The sequence below is a fragment of the Arvicanthis niloticus genome, chromosome 3 (assembly GCF_011762505.2).
Source record: "Arvicanthis niloticus isolate mArvNil1 chromosome 3, mArvNil1.pat.X, whole genome shotgun sequence".
Taxonomy (NCBI): domain Eukaryota; kingdom Metazoa; phylum Chordata; class Mammalia; order Rodentia; family Muridae; genus Arvicanthis; species Arvicanthis niloticus.
Genome location: NC_047660.1, coordinates 85380340 through 85392592, shown reverse-complemented (window position 1 = coordinate 85392592; position 12253 = coordinate 85380340). Strand labels below are relative to the sequence as shown.

The window sequence follows — 12253 nt, the reverse complement described above, 5'->3', positions numbered from 1 at the left end:
ATTAACTGAGACTACACACCTTGCCACAAAAGGCAGTCATGGAAAATTATTTTGAGAGGTTTGATTTTACTGCATTGTATTTACATTTTGCTAGATATAGGATGATATAACAAAGTTGTTTTAATTACATGCATTCTGCAAAAAAAAAAAAAGAAAGAAAGAAAGAAAGAAAGAAAGAAAGAAAGAAAGAGAAAAAACCAAAGGAGAGGGAAAGAAAGGAAAGAAAGAAGAAAGAGCCCACTGGGTACACATTTAGAGCTGCTGGGCTCTGCCTTGGATTTCCTGCCTTTCATGATGGTGGGCACTGAATGTCTCCTGACACTGCAGTTTCTGGGCCCACGGATGTCAGCAAACCATGCCTACGTAGGCAATGCCATACCATGCCATGTACACTGGTCTTGTCTGCACAAAGCAGGCTGACTTGATTCCATAATGCAGCCTGTGCTGCCACTCAGAGTCAGAGCCATTGTCTCTGAAGCCCCAGACTACCCACCTCAGGGACTGTGTCAGTATCCCTTTGCCTGTGTCCTTTGGTGGTGTTATGTCCTTCATGGTCAGAACTTCATCATCAGACTCAGGTCATTCTGAAGGTCAGAGGATTCTTGTCAATCTCTTCTTCCCTCTATTTTCGTGCTTTTGAGACAACTCAATCTTCAATGGGTCATGTCCAGAGATTTGCCACCGCCATCTGGTTGGTGTCTCATTAGGATCCGTTGGGGACAAATGGGAGCTTGTGGTAATAATTTTTTAATAGCTGCGACCAAGCAAAATGACAGCATTGAAAAACGATGTTCAGTCTCACTGACCAGAGTGAGTGAGCAGTTTGTCTTTGCCAGAGCTGAAGCTCTATCTGTTTGTCGAGGCAGCCCAGTTCCATTCTGGAGTGCCATCTCTGCACTCCTCTGGCCGATGCTGAGGAATGACAGGCATATTCAAACAGAGAACCACCTCAGGCATCTCTCTGGGATGCTCAGGGTGGAACCTTCACAATCGCCAGAAGCACTGGGCCCAGAAGGAACTTGGCCCCTTAAGATATCTGGAAAGAGCTGTCTTCAAAGCCAGCCATGAATCAAGTCTGAAGGCTAAGATCAAATAGTCAAAGCCTGAAGGTCAAGAGCAAGTCCCCAAGACACCATAGGACATGAACTTGTATCCATAAGTCTGAAAAAGTCACATTTTATACCAGCAAGAAAACTCAGCAGGTAAAAGTGCTCACTGCCAAACCTGCCAACCTGACTCTGATTCACATCTTTAGTCAGACCCAATGGCTCTTGCTGATAATTCTGACACTGTAATCCCAGTTTGGGCTGGAGATTCACCAGTTCGAGACTAGCCTAGGTTGTTAATAGCCCTTTCTCAATACAAAACAACAAAAGTTTGAACACTTTTTATAATGACCTGCCTTGCAGTTTTTCTTTCCAATCTGGTTTAAGAACTGCTTTGTCTCCAAGTCTCCCATAGTATAATACATCACCAACTTAAGTATGCATGAGGCTTCTTGGATGGAGGTGTGAAAATGTAGATTCCAAGGTGCCATCACCAGAGTTTCTCATTTAGCAGACCAGGGACCTATCCACTAAGACCCTAGATCTGCTGAGTCTGCTGGCCTGGGTGTCTTTTGCCATTTGAAACCTTTGCATACTAACAGTCCGAGGGGCTGCTTCAGATTCAAGAAGACTAAAAGGAGCAGATAGGCATAAGGACACTCATGTCCCTTGCTGGACTACTACAAAGGGACTACTGGCTATTGCTTCTCCCCAGGTCCTAAGAGTCGATGAGACCAAGAGGCCAGCACATACTCTTCCCACCCCCACCCCCACATAATCACTTGTCTATAAAATTACTGACTTGCTCTGAATCTCTGTTTCCTCATCTGGAACCCAGAAGCAGAGGCAACCTATTAGTAGCCATACTGCAAATCTCCCGTATAACTTGTGTCTGTGCCCCTTGTTCTTAGGCCTTGTATGGACACACCCAGGCTGTCACATGTCTGACAGCCTCTGTCACCTTCAGTCTCCTGGTGAGTGGATCCCAGGATCGCACTTGTATGCTGTGGGACCTGGACCACCTCTCTCGTGTGGCCTGCCTGCCTGTCCACCGGGAAGGCATCTCAGCTGTTGCCATCAGTGATGTCTCGGTGAGACCTGCTTTATTTCCCCATTTCTGGGTCCACTTCCCCTGTCTCTGAGCCTGCACAATAGTATTTTGGACAGTGTTGCAAAAGAAACTAGACTAGCCTAGGTTGTATACAACAATAGGTTGTATGTAACAGACATACGATGATCATTCCCAAACGTGGATGTGGCCCTATGTGTGCCAACCATCCCCTGCCGCTGGAAAGTAGGGCACTAAGGGATATTGCTCTAGGATTTGCACAGGAAGGTTGGTCAGGAAAATATTTCCATGCCAAGCCAAGGCTCAAGATATAAATGAACCCTTTAGGAGACAGTAAGGTAGTGTCTTCCCGAAGGTTCAGAAGGACATTGCAGGGTTCTGTGAGCCATCTACTGCCACTGGCACCTCTGTATGCAGTCCTCCATTAGATGGAATCCAAATTTCTTCATGCAGGCAGTGCTAGACAGCCAGTTGTAGGCCCCTTATCTGGAGAGACAGGGGATACCTTCAGATCATATCTTTTCTGGAAGCCAAGATGTTGTTAGGGGTCAGAATCTTGGAGGAACCCAAAGCCTGCGCCAATGTCCTAAAGCACAGACTTATTTTGGGTAACCATTTCAGACACTCCAGTCTATGCTAGGCTGGCTCCATTTCCTGGGGCCTGAGTCAAGGCAGAACAACACAGAGAAGGGGACATGATGGGGCAAAGTTGTTTATATCATGGCATTCAGGAAATAGCTCAGAAAGAATAGAGATAAGATACACCCTTAAAAGCCATTTCCCCAGTAACCAACTTGGACAAACCTAGTTTCCACCATATCTCAATAACACCATCCAACTATGATGTATAAGTGAGTTGATGAGATCAGAGTCCTGTAAGAAGACGTGAAATGGGGTCACTTCGGTGTACAACCTAGGTGACTGAGCATCATTGTGTCAGCTACTGGTGAATCTTGCATAAAATGAAGCCAGATCTCCTTGCTGTAGGGAACCATTGTCTCCTGTGCTGGAGCCCACTTGTCCCTGTGGGATGTCAATGGACAGCCCCTGGCCAGTATTACCACAGCCTGGGGCCCAGAAGGAACCATAACATGCTGCTGCATAGTAGAGGGGCCAGCGTGGGATGCAAGCCATGTTATCATCACGGGGAGTAAGGATGGCATGGTTCGGGTAAGTAGTTTCGGGCAGATTGAGTACCCAGTGTTTATCTCATTTATTCACTCCTTCCATGAGTCAAATACTGCATATGGAATTTGAAACTATTCCATACCGGATATCTACAGCAAATCAAGGGAAGGGTGGTCCATTTTTATGGTGAAGTGTTATAAGGTATGGATAATGAATGATTAAGTTCAGTAGATTATAGCACAAGACTAGAAGATATATAAAATGAATCAAGCCAACCTACCAAACCATTTATCCACTCATCTATCTACCCACCTGTTTATCTTTCTACCCATCAACCTACTCACTCATTATTCATCCAAGCTTTTGTCCATCTTTCTATCCATCCAGTAATCCATTCATCGACCGATCAGAACTTCCATCCAGCTATCTAACCACCCATCTATCCATCAGCCCACTTACTTAACTCTTGGTATCATGCAAAGGATTTCATGCAAGCCACTGCAGGCCCGTTTTATTGGGGCACCCAGTTTTTTAAAGAGAAAAAAATATTCTCTGCTTGTAGTATGTGCCATGGTTGAGAGCAGAGAGTAGTGTGAGCTTTCAGAAGGACCTCCAGGAAGCCAAGAAGCAAAGGAAACACTGAAGTCAAGGGATGAGGTGGGAAAAGCAGGAGTCCGGATGGGTTTTCTGAGACCAACAGGGAAGATGAATGAATGGGGGGGGGGGGAAAGGGAGGATAATCAGGAGTCTTACCTGACACCCTGACCTGTGAGAAGATGCTGCCTCTGGAGAGAAGGGCAGTGGTACTTCTCAGGCTCAGGTGAAGAACAGATTTCCCTCTGGTGGACATACCTCAGGAGAGGTGGTATTTTGGCTGAGATCTGAGAATGAGAAAGAGTTGGTATATGTGGGGGCCAGTGGGCCAGCGTGGATGGTGAGAGATAAGCCTGAGGAGAGATGCCCCAGGACCATCTCCTACAGTGTTCTCAGTGAGGGGCACACGATCCCTGGCCTTAGCTGGCCCAGACATTGAAAGGTCACATAGATATAGGCTTGGTGGGTATGATCTGAACCCAGATGAGAAAGAGGAGCTGGGGTGACTGAGCCACGAGTACATGACTTCCCTGAGTCTGCCTCAGTCATGTGTAGGAGTAACTATGTGCTCAGCCTTCATTCATTTAATGTAGTGATTGAGCTCCTGGAAACCCCCAGTCCCAGAACTGAGTGAGGTGCTGGGGAGCTCAAAGAAACACTTGAATGGCTGTTGATTTTGCCTCCAAAGGGAAGTCCAGACTTGCATATGAGAAGCCGTATGTAGTCATCCTGTGGGTGGGCCCAGAGATGATGGCATAAGAATAGGAAGGAAGACAGATGGTGGGGTTTAGAGTTAGATAAGGCAGGGGAGGAACTGTGGAGATGGCTCAGTGGCTTAAATACTTACTGCTCAAGCACTAAGACCTGAATCCAGATCTCCAGTACCCATGTAAAAGTTGGCTCTAAAAAAAAAAAAAGTGATTTGTGTGTGAAGTCCAGGCATTAGGAGGTGGTGACAGGTGCTTGCTAACTAGCCAGTCTAGCTGAAATGGCTTTGGTGAGAGCTCCTGTTTCAAAACATAGGATGAGAGTAAAAATTAGATGCCCGAAATTGACCTCTGACCTCCACATGCTTACTTGTGCGCATGCACACACACATTACAGGGTTGCAGAAGGGGGAGGAGATCTATTTAAAAGTGAAGCCATGCAAACTGCAATCCTTATAGGTCGAGGCACTACCAGGGGAGCTGAAACCTAAACACCCCATTTCCTGATGATACCATCAGAAATGAATGTTCAGGGCCTATACCCATCTGCCAGGGCTCCCTAGGTGTGAGGGAATAAAGATAGGCCACCCTAACCCTGAAGACAGTATAATTCTACCAGGCCATGACATACATGTTCTCTTTTCTGGACAGATTTGGAAGACAGAGGATGTGAAGATGTCTGTTCCCAGGCAGGCAGTGATGGAGGAGCCCTCCACTGAACCCCTGAGCCCCAGAGGTACCTGCCTGGAGATCTTGACTCATGTTGCCCTCCTGTACACTTCTTCCTTTGCCTTGGTTTTCTTGCTCAGTAACTTGCCCAAAGTTATCCAAAGCTTGCTGCCATGTCCACTTCTGCCACTAAAGCAGCCACGGTGATGCTGACTTCAAACAGTATCACAGTCGCACTCACCATCCCCTCTGCCACAAAGGCAGGCAAAGCCCTCACCATCAAAATGACACTACTGCACCTCCAGCTACTCAGGCATCCCTGCTACCATCCCAGTCTTCACTGCAAGCATCCTTTCTGCTCACCCACAACTTCAGAAGATTATGCTCAGCACCAAGCTGTCTCTCTTGTTGACCCACAAAGGAAGGAAGCACATTACCATAGTTGGAGAGTCCCCTAATCTGCCAAGTGCTCCTGTTAGCTCCCTGAAGCAGTAGCCACCCACAGAAGGGGACTTTTTCCAATCTCAGGCATACTTTGGGCATGGTGGCCATTTTTAATTAGTTTACTTACCTCTATTGTATTTTTTGTGCCTCCCTGATGCATGCAGACATCCACTGTGAGTTCTCCCAAGAGGACACACAGAATTTGCTGGGGCTCTACTGTGTCCTACATTCTACAGATACCAAAAATCCCTTCCTTTAGCACTTCTAGGAATTTGTCATAATCTGGGTTGAGTCAGAGAATAAACATCACAAAATCATGAACTGTGTTCAGCTCAGTGTCCTAGTCCCTCTGGGGTGCTTGGAGGCCATGAGGAGTCAGTCCATCTCAGTGTGAAAGAGAAGCACATGTTATGTGTGCTGGAGCACTGTGCTTCCTTGGAGAGCAGCAGCCACATGCCCTCAGTCCTGTTTCTGTCCCATGGGAGGAGCCAGCTCAGGAATCCTTTTCCCTTGGCTATCTGTGAAGTGAGTCATATGTACACATGTATGACACTGAATGTCATCTTAATCTCAGGATCAAATGCCCCCTTCAGATCCTAAAGTCTGAGCTCATCCCCTGACTCATAGATCCTCAGTGCAGGGACAATGGATCCCCAGCTTCTGTTTGGCACAAACAGTAGTAACCATGTGGTCTGGGGAACAGGAAGGGGACCAGGCTGTAGACCCAACTCCATCTCACATTTGCTGTGGTCCTGTTTATTTTCTGCTAGCTAAGAGTATTTCCTGTGATTCCAGTCTTGTAGAGCACACAGATCATGGAGAAATAATAGACAGATAAGAATCCACTCCACAGAATTCATTCCTCAGACTCCGAAAAAAAAAATCTCCTCTTTGAACACAGCGATATTGTCATTAGGGAAATTACAAGATGGTTTCTGGCTGACGAGAAGTCCCGGGACCCTCATCCTTCCCCTGCTGTCTGTCTTCGAGTGAGGTTACTGCTGCCTCGTAGACTCGATAGCAAGTGGGCTTTTAGGATTGAGGTTACCAATAGGATTAAATGACAAGGTGGTACACAAATAGTTAAAAAAAAATCGGATAGAATCTCTGTTAAAGTCAATGAATCTGAGAGCAGATTTGTGAACATAACCCATTGGAGGGCTCTAAGAAGAAAGCGAGATGCCCTCGTCATAATGCTCAAAACTGTTTTGTTGGAAAGGGATCAGAATTAGGCATGACATGTGAATATTTGCATATGTGTCCTATTGGTGTGTATGTTATTGCATACCCTCAAATGTCTTCAGAGGCAAGAAGGGAGATCTGTAAACACATTGAGGATATGCATTGCGGGCAGTTGTAATCTAATTTCTGCTTGGAACTCATTTATTCATCGTCTGTGGTAAGAACTACCCCACTGGAGCATGTTTTGCTTCAGAAAACAGCCCCTAGATCTGGACATAGGGAAAGAGTGGTCTTAGGATTTGTGTTAGGATTTCCAAGTGTCTGTCTCCATCCACGGGCAGTGTTCCTGTCTCATATCCTCATGTGCTCCCTGTTGCACTGCCTCTTCCGTATCCATAGGAGGCCACTTCAACATCACTGGGGGAATACAGCAGCAGTCAGGTCCTGAGACAATGAAGTGCTCTCATTGGGCCATGCCCACTTGCTGTCTCTCCACCTCACCCTTCACATCGAAGGAATGACTGTCTGTCTCTAAATGTAGTCATTAGAATGAGTGAGGTAACAATCATTGAGTTATATATTTTTTTTGAGAAAATTCTCTCAGCATTTAATTATTGGTTGGGCGTGAGAGGATTTAGCTAAGTTGATAATGCAGACTTTATGTAATTTATTTTTACTAGGCAATTACAGGCGGCATTACACCCTGGCAGCAAGGTATTGTGGGGCATCTTATTAAGCATAAAGCCAGTAAACACTGATGAACAATTTTGCTGAACTAGGCATGCAATTTAGAAAGCAATAATACACAAATCCAATTTGGTACACAATGGATACCGCGGCACGTCAGCACATGTAACTATCACAGCCTGCAAATTAAATTGGGACGGCCCTTTTTTGCAACAGCACAGGCCAAGATTAAATATATTTTCCCCCTCAATTTAACAAGTTGCTGACCACAAATATAAATGTTTGTATCTGTGTGGTCCTATGTGTGAGTGCACATGGCCTTTGTGCATGAAGCCACTGGTGATCTAACTTTTCTCTCTCACACTTTCTACAGGTCACAAGTGGGCCAAGAATCTTGCCCTGAGCCGAGAGCTGGATGTCAGCATTGCTTTGAGTGGCAAGCCCAGCAAGGCAAGCCCTGCTGTGACAGCTCTGGCCATCACTAGGTAAGATCAGCCCACAAGCCCAAGAACTTTCTCCAGGACTCCAGCAGAGGGCGCTACAGCCAACCTAGCTAAGTTCCAAAGTTTCCAGATGGGTTCTCAAGATGAGGCTCAGGAAGCTCACATCAATCACTACAGGGACCCAGGCAGACCCATCTTGTTGTTAGTCCCCATGTGCTCTTGATCTCTATCTCACGACTCTGCATAGATGCACGAAGGAATGCAAATGGTATGGAAGTATGATTTGTAGTTTTGTCTTAAAGAGGTCCTTTTGTCCTGAATCCCACTAGTGATAATATCATGCTGAGGATGACCATGGTACCTGGGGAAATGCTCTCTGAAATCACTTAGCCAGTGCAGAGTAGTCTCGAAGATAACACTGGTTTATTATTTTAGTTGTCATGGCGATCCAGTTAACTGTTCTAAGGAGTTGTTGTCTCAAGAGCAGTTGACTTTCCATTCTTTCTTCTCTCCCTGGCCTGCAGTAGCAGGCCCGGTGTAGGAAGTGTACTCGTTCTGGATGCCAGGCTGGCCTATATGGGGTGGCGTGAGGGTGGGGCAGCAGAAGGAGAATGGACCTTCTTTGCTCTTTACTGGAGCTCATACTGATTGCTCTGCCAGGGCTGTGTGGCTGCATCTCTTCTAGGCAAGATGCTTTTCCAGAGCTACATCCGCAGAGATAGAGAAGGACCTCAGCGAGCCTCTCAGCACCTCAGCTTTCTCCCAGTGCTTTGCAACCTGCAACAGTCACTGTTCAAAGCCCCCCTCCACATGCTCAGGCCCACCCAGAGTTCATTTCTCTCATTCCCTCCCATAGCTTTGGAGGAGACAGGACATGAGCAGTTTCACCGTGTCTTAGATACAGCCCCCCCCCCCACACACACACACTGTGATTTCTGGGATGTGTGGCTCTGATGCAATGGCCTCCAGCACGCTTACCTTTCTTATTCTTCCTAAGGAACCAGACCAAGCTGTTGGTTGGTGACGAGAAGGGGAGAATCTTCTGCTGGTCTGCTGATGGGTAGAAGAAAATGAGTGCTGGAGGTACCGACCTGGAAGCTTGGTGCTCTGGGGTTGGCAGCAACAGGCTACAGGCACCAGGGTGATGTGTATAGTCTGGGCTGTGTACCCATAGCAAATTTGGGGGGGCTTCCCCCTACAGTTCTCAAGGAGTCCCCGATGATTTGCACTGTGTACTCCAAACATGTCTGTAGTCTACAAGACTTCTGTGAAAGGGATCCTGGTAGACACTGATGCTGGAAACTGACCTGCTGGTGACAAGCTGCATGGGAAATTTCCATGTGACTCATCTCATCAAGGCTTATTGCACTGGAAAAAAACAAGAGGGTGGGTATTGGTTCACGGAGGTAACCCCATTGTCTTTATTTTATTAAAACACCATTTTCCAAATGGAAGGCTGCTTGAGTGTCATCTTGCCTGGTCTCATCTGAATTCTCACAAGTCAGCAAGGTTCCTGGGAGTGAGAGGTGTTGCTGAACAGACTGTTGCACACCCACAGGCCATACATGTGACTGCCACCCGGCACAGACACAGGAGCATCAGGTAGGGCAATGCACCAGACCCTGGCATCCCTTCCCCAACTTCACAATAGAAGCAGGTGAGGTTCCCAGCCAGGCCCCGCCTTGGTCAACCTGTCCCGCCGCTTTCCATTGGGTCCCTCACTTTGATTTGAGCTGTTGCTCATCTTGGAGAAATAGGGATTGTGTAAACTCAGCTCCAGGCCTTTCCCTGTAATTTCCCCTATAGGGCCCAAGTAGGGATATGACACCTCATGCTCTCCAAGCCTGAAGAGGTGGCTGTCTTTACTCCAGGCTTAGGAGTGGTAGGAAAATGAACTTGGTGTCTGATGGCCTCTAAGTCACCCCACCTTTAAGGAACAGTCGGTCAACCTAAAGATAAATATTAAGGAAGGAGAGGCAGCATGTGGCCATGTAAACACAGCAAAAGAGCACAGCCAGGCACCCTGATTTATCTCTAAACGTCTAGGGTGCAGCACAGAGGAAGCTTGGGAGGAGCCTATTTTTAGGTCTGACCCTGGGATCAAGGATCACGCCACCTCCCACATCATCCGCGCGCACTATTAGCAGACAGTCCATTTGCAATCCCTTGTCCGGCTGGGACTGCACGGGAGGGCTATAAATATGATAGCAGAGAGGACCTCTCCTTAGCAAGGCCAGGAGGCATGCCATAAATATCAGGGCTGGGCCTGCTGTCATTTTTCAATACACAGTCTTTAGGATTTATACAGAGCTGAAAGGTCTGCTGGTCAAAAGTCTGCCTTCAGGTCCCTCATGCTGTAAGAGTTTTAGCTTTTATTTGCCCCTTATCAAATGGTTCTGGGATTTACCAGCCCAGCCTCAACCTGTTCCTGCCGTGTCTGAACTACAATAGGAGACAAGTTTGGGTCTTCATGCTGGAATCTTAGGGCTAAGATGTCAGTGCAAACAAATGAGATTTGAGGTTATAATAAACAATATCCCATACTACAGAGTAGGCGCAGGTGGCATTCTAGCTGCCTGTTAGCTCAGGCTGCTGTAAAAGTACCCCATACTGGGTGATTTAAATGACAGAAATTTATTTCATAATTCTGGGGACCAGAAGTTAAAGACTAAGGTGCAGACAGGTTTGATTCCTTCTGGGCCTCTCTGACTTGTAGATGTCACTTTCTCCTATGTCCCGCATCCTTGTGTGGCCTCCTGTCTGCCTGTTTGTGCCTTATAATGACACCAGTTCTAATGGATACTAATCCATCAGTATCCCTTGCAAAAGCCCCAGGCATGTCAGGCTGCAGGAAGGAAGAGCCGATGGACCAAAGTGGAAGCTATTGCTCTTATGCTGGGGAATAGAGGCTGATGAAGGGCAGTGTAAGTGAGAGCAAGGAGCAGAGATGGCCATCCTCCCTAGGGAGCAGCTCCCCAAGAGTCAGCTAGGCAAGGATTGTGTGGCAAAAGGTCTAGAGTTGGTGGTCCCAAGAGTGACAAGCTGGAGTCCAAGCAGGCCCAAGCAAACACCCCTCCGTGTGGGGGAGAAGTTGCAGGAGACCTGTGTCGGGGTGTCACATGCAGGTTAGAATATGGACGGGGAGGATGGATGCCCTGGTATTCAGGAGCTGATGGAGGTACTGTGAGGACAGGGAAGGGCTGCAGGAGGATGGGGCACTGTGGAAGAAAATGGAACAATGTAGGGGGGAACCAGCCACTACTGTGTGTCTGGGAAGATTTGGTGGCACCTGGCAATGGGGTCTTGGATACATGTTACCTGCAGGAGGAAAACTGTGTTTTACTGATCCAGAGGAGGACACAGATGTCCCTGAACCCTGGAAGATGAGACTGGGTTTCAGGCTCCTGAAGCATCAGCAGTAGAGCATGCTGGGGTGAGGTAGGGGCTACAGAGAGCAGAGCTGGAATGAGCTAAAGAGGTCCCGCTCCAATAGAGGCTAAGGCCAGGCATTTGCAGCATCTGGGACTAGAGACACTGGTCTGATGGAGGGAAGGCGGGGCAGAGGCCTGGGGATAAAGAAGAGGAAGCTGATTGGGTACCACAGCCACAACTGAAGGACAGTCTGTCGAAGCAGGAGCATCAGCTGCTGGGGACAAGGAGAGATTATACAGATCCCTGCTGCTATACCAAGGTCTGAGCAGGGACTATGAAAAGCCTGTAGGTACAGATGGTACCTGAGACAGAGATAGAAATACTTCATTGAGTGAGTAGGTGATGGGTCTGGGACCATTCGCTCCTAGTGTCTCTACTTCCTGCCAACCTCAGCTTGTTTCTGCATCTGTAAAACAGGACCCCGGTGTCTGTCTTTGGACTTGTCATAAGATTGAAATAGTGTTCAGTGTATAATAAAATGATAGAATATAAAGTAAGACACATTATATGATATATGACTTATCATAAATATAATGAAATGCTTGGGGACAGAGCCAGCTCAGGCTGACATCCATGGCATGCTGCAAGCTTTCACTTTATAATGTGTCTGTCCATTCACTCACTAGTGTGTCTTGCTGAGCCAGCCCCTTTACTGGAGCTCTGTGATAAATCTGGGAAACAGGGGGGAGGAGGTCTGGGGGGGGGGTAGGAGGAAAGGGGGTGGGGTAGGGGGCAACAGGGGTGAGGATAGCAGGTAGACTGGCTCCCCGCACTGCAGCTCAGCCCACTGCAGCAGAGCACACTGGATGGTGCTGCTTCAGAAGCCCACTGGGATGGAAGCCAGGCTCTCAG

General features: G+C 47.4%; 1 protein-coding gene across 4 annotated transcripts in view; it reads left to right on the top strand.

The window, feature by feature from the left end:
* The window catches only part of Wdfy4 (WDFY family member 4), a 228359-nt gene extending 218941 nt beyond the window's left edge, over positions 1–9418 (top strand). For all 4 annotated transcript variants that reach the window (XM_076931448.1, XM_076931447.1, XM_076931449.1 and 1 more), the window contains 5 exons: positions 1958–2137; positions 3103–3285; positions 5196–5280; positions 7900–8011; positions 8967–9418. In XM_076931448.1, coding sequence (XP_076787563.1) covers positions 1958–2137; positions 3103–3285; positions 5196–5280; positions 7900–8011; positions 8967–9033 — 627 coding nt within the window. In that variant the 3' untranslated portion in view covers positions 9034–9418. The remainder of the gene's footprint in view (positions 1–1957; positions 2138–3102; positions 3286–5195; positions 5281–7899; positions 8012–8966) is intronic.
* The last annotated feature ends 2835 nt before the right edge of the window (positions 9419–12253 follow it).